General features: G+C 36.3%; 1 protein-coding gene across 1 annotated transcript; it reads left to right on the top strand.

The window, feature by feature from the left end:
- Positions 1 to 1269: 1269 nt before the first annotated feature.
- On the top strand, positions 1270 to 2481 carry LOC103522379 (the record flags this gene model as incomplete). Its single annotated transcript, XM_026832558.1, has 3 exons — positions 1270 to 1370; positions 1679 to 1970; positions 2271 to 2481. Coding segments are annotated over exons 2-3 (485 nt in total), but the record flags the coding sequence as incomplete, so codon positions are not given.
- Positions 2482 to 3073: the final 592 nt, after the last annotated feature.

Here is a 3073-nt window from a genome sequence, read left to right as displayed (position 1 = left end):
TTGAAAATTTGGACCGATTGCAATACTTTCATTACTAGTATAGCTCCGCTATACTGTAGTAATAGAAAGTAAAAAGGATAAAGGATAGGTACCTAAAAAGATCCGTTCACATGATGTACACTTGACCTGCGCCATTACGAGATAAGGGAAAAATCGTGTTTAAAATCTGAGGTGGGAAAAATCGGCTTGAGAAAAAATCCCACTGTGGTCTTTCCCCCCTGTTACCCCCCTCATGTTTAATCAGCTGATTTCGAACACAACATCTGGCAACACTGTCCGTCCAGTACTTTGCTTTTGTTGAAAATCACTTGGACATTCGTTCACCATTGTTGCCAGACTGGATTTTTGCTCAGCGTTTCCGAAAATTTTCAAGCCCTTTGATTGGTTGAAATGTGGCGCGAGATTTTTAAAATTGATAAAAAACAACAATCCTAAAAAAATGTAATTCAATGGTCTCAATGTGAAAATTGTGAACTTCGTTCCTTCTCCTTCGTGTCCATTTCCATTTATTTGTTCAATAATTCAATTGTATTATTAATATTTTACTGATTCAACTCTTTATTATCAATAAAACACTCAGAAAGAGAGAGAGACTTGCTCCTATTCAGTTTGGCTACTTGGATCGGATCAGATACAACTGAAGTGATCTGATTGATTTGAAACAACTTCAGTACCCCTAGTAGACTCCTTTTCGTCACAGTTATGCAAGCAGAAACTCTTCTGTGTAGGATAGAGAGGAAAATTAAAACCATGTCATAATCAGCAATCAGTAATGGAAATTCTCTTGTCTGGAACTAAAGTCATGAGATGAACATTTAAGATGATTGCTCTGGAAAAGGCTGTAATTTTGGTGGAAACCCAAGAGTGTGATACAAATATTGTCATTTTATGCTGGATATTTTCCCAGAGAAAATTAACAAAAAATCAGGAAGCAATTGCTGTGACTCAGCATCTTGAAAGTTCTGATTTTCTTTCAAACTGTCCCAGGAAAGCATGCATAATTTGCGAATATCAAGAGATTGACAAAGAAATGTGTACTATCATTTCATTCTGTTTATTTTTCCGAGAACAGAAAATCCAGGAAGCACTTCAATGTGACTCAGCATTTTGGGAATTCTAATTTTATTTTATTTTTATTATATTAAGGAAATTTACCTTTGTTATTGTTACTTACACCTTCAAATTTTGATGAATATTTCTATGTGCATACCTATCAGAATCAGGCAGATTTTCTTCTAATTTTGACTTCACTCAATCTCAAATAGTCTAACTTGTTTTTTTATTTTTCTTTCTCTGTGTAGGCATGTACCGGAATTCAGGATGAAGGACAAGCCATCCGATACTTGGAGAATGTCAACTGGGACCTTTTGGTAAGCCCTCGTGTGGATTGAATTGAAAACAACATCTGCTGAAATCTGATGATACTACTAATGTTTGCAATATATGCCATGGAAAAAACATGGTACTTTTTCAGAAGTCATGTCAATGGAAAAATTGCTACAAAACGGAGCTGTCACAAATGAGCAGTGACCATTTTTATTACAGGGTTAGGTTAAACCCAAAAAGTAGCTTCCACAGATCGAAGAATGACCTGTGTTACTATAGGGTTAGGTTAAACACAAAAAGGAGTTTTTTAAATGTTCTGGCTTCTGAATAATTACCTTGTATTCATCTACAGGCTGCAATCAACCTGGTCATGCCACAACATTCTCAACGCCTCCCATCCGAAGCTGCCAGCTCGTCGGGCGATGTAGAAATGATCACAATATCCAGTGACATCCCTGGAACAAGTCCAGTGACCACATACACAAATCCGAATGCCTCAATCATCACCATTGCTCCGGAGGATGAAGACGAAGATATGCCCTCCAGTTCATCATCAAATCATAGGAAGCCGAAGACAATTCAATTCAAAATCCTCTACAATAAGAGTACAATAAGCATACCCATGTCTGAGAGTAAAACAGTGTGTATGTACAACTTCTGTTTTTTCTTTACTTGGTCATTCAAATTGCAAATTGTTTCTTAACTTTATTTAGGTGCATATGCATTAGATTGATTAGAACCTTATGCATTGCTTAAACATGCTAAAGCTGTGTGAGGGGAAAACTTTTTTTTTATGTGAGGTTAAACTTGTTCATTCAACACATAATATGTGGCTTTAACTGCTGGCTTTACTTTTATGAGTTGGTTCTTTTATCAAAAATAATTTTCCATTTACTTTTCTAAGTATTCATTATATTAACTATTTAATTCTATTATCTTTCCAGATGATCTGAAGCTCGAGGTATTCTCGAGAACAGGTCTCCAAATTTGCAAGCAATTCTTCAAGGGCTGGCCTCACAATGAGTTCATATTCAACGACAAAGTGACTCTCTCGTCTCTCAAGCTGCCAACTGTGACCGACCTTATTCTCGATAGCAAAGCAAGTCCAATGCCTCAAAATGGACACTCTTCTAGCTCGTATAACAACATGAAAAAGTAAGATTCTTTGTAACAAAATGAACGTATGTGGGTATTACTTACAATTAGTACATATGGAATTTTAACTGCGTTGAGCATAAATGCTTGTCACAAATGTCGTTCCCTGCTTAATGCACTACGCTAAATTTTATGACTTGACTAGGACTCGAACCACCAACCTCCAGATCCGAAGTCCATGGGGTATGGAAAATTTCAGGCTGGTATCCTCTCTGTTTAAAATCCCCCGGCAAGAGTGTGGAATAAAATACACCTTGTCTATCCTGCTGGTATAGGACTGAAAAAGGGTGCAATAGAAGTAGAAGAAAAGAGAGACTTTAAAAAAACTTCCTGATTCAAAAGATCTGTCTTCATTCAAAGAAGACATGGTTTCACTGTGCTGGGCAACTAAGCACCACTTTTATTGGGATGACATTAGAAGAATTTTAATTATAAAATACTTACTTACCTATAGAAAGTCAACAGAATGTATATTCACACTGGTTTGTATTCTTTTCACCCTCTTCATTTAATGGTAAAAAATCTGGTGTGAACATCACACGACTTTCTATTACATTTGCAGAATACGTAGGTATTTGAAAAGAAATAGAAA

The sequence above is a fragment of the Diaphorina citri genome, unplaced genomic scaffold, assembly GCF_000475195.1.
Source record: "Diaphorina citri unplaced genomic scaffold, Diaci psyllid genome assembly version 1.1 scaffold8158, whole genome shotgun sequence".
NCBI lineage: Eukaryota > Metazoa > Arthropoda > Insecta > Hemiptera > Psyllidae > Diaphorina > Diaphorina citri.
This window is presented reverse-complemented; position numbering and strand designations above follow the sequence as displayed.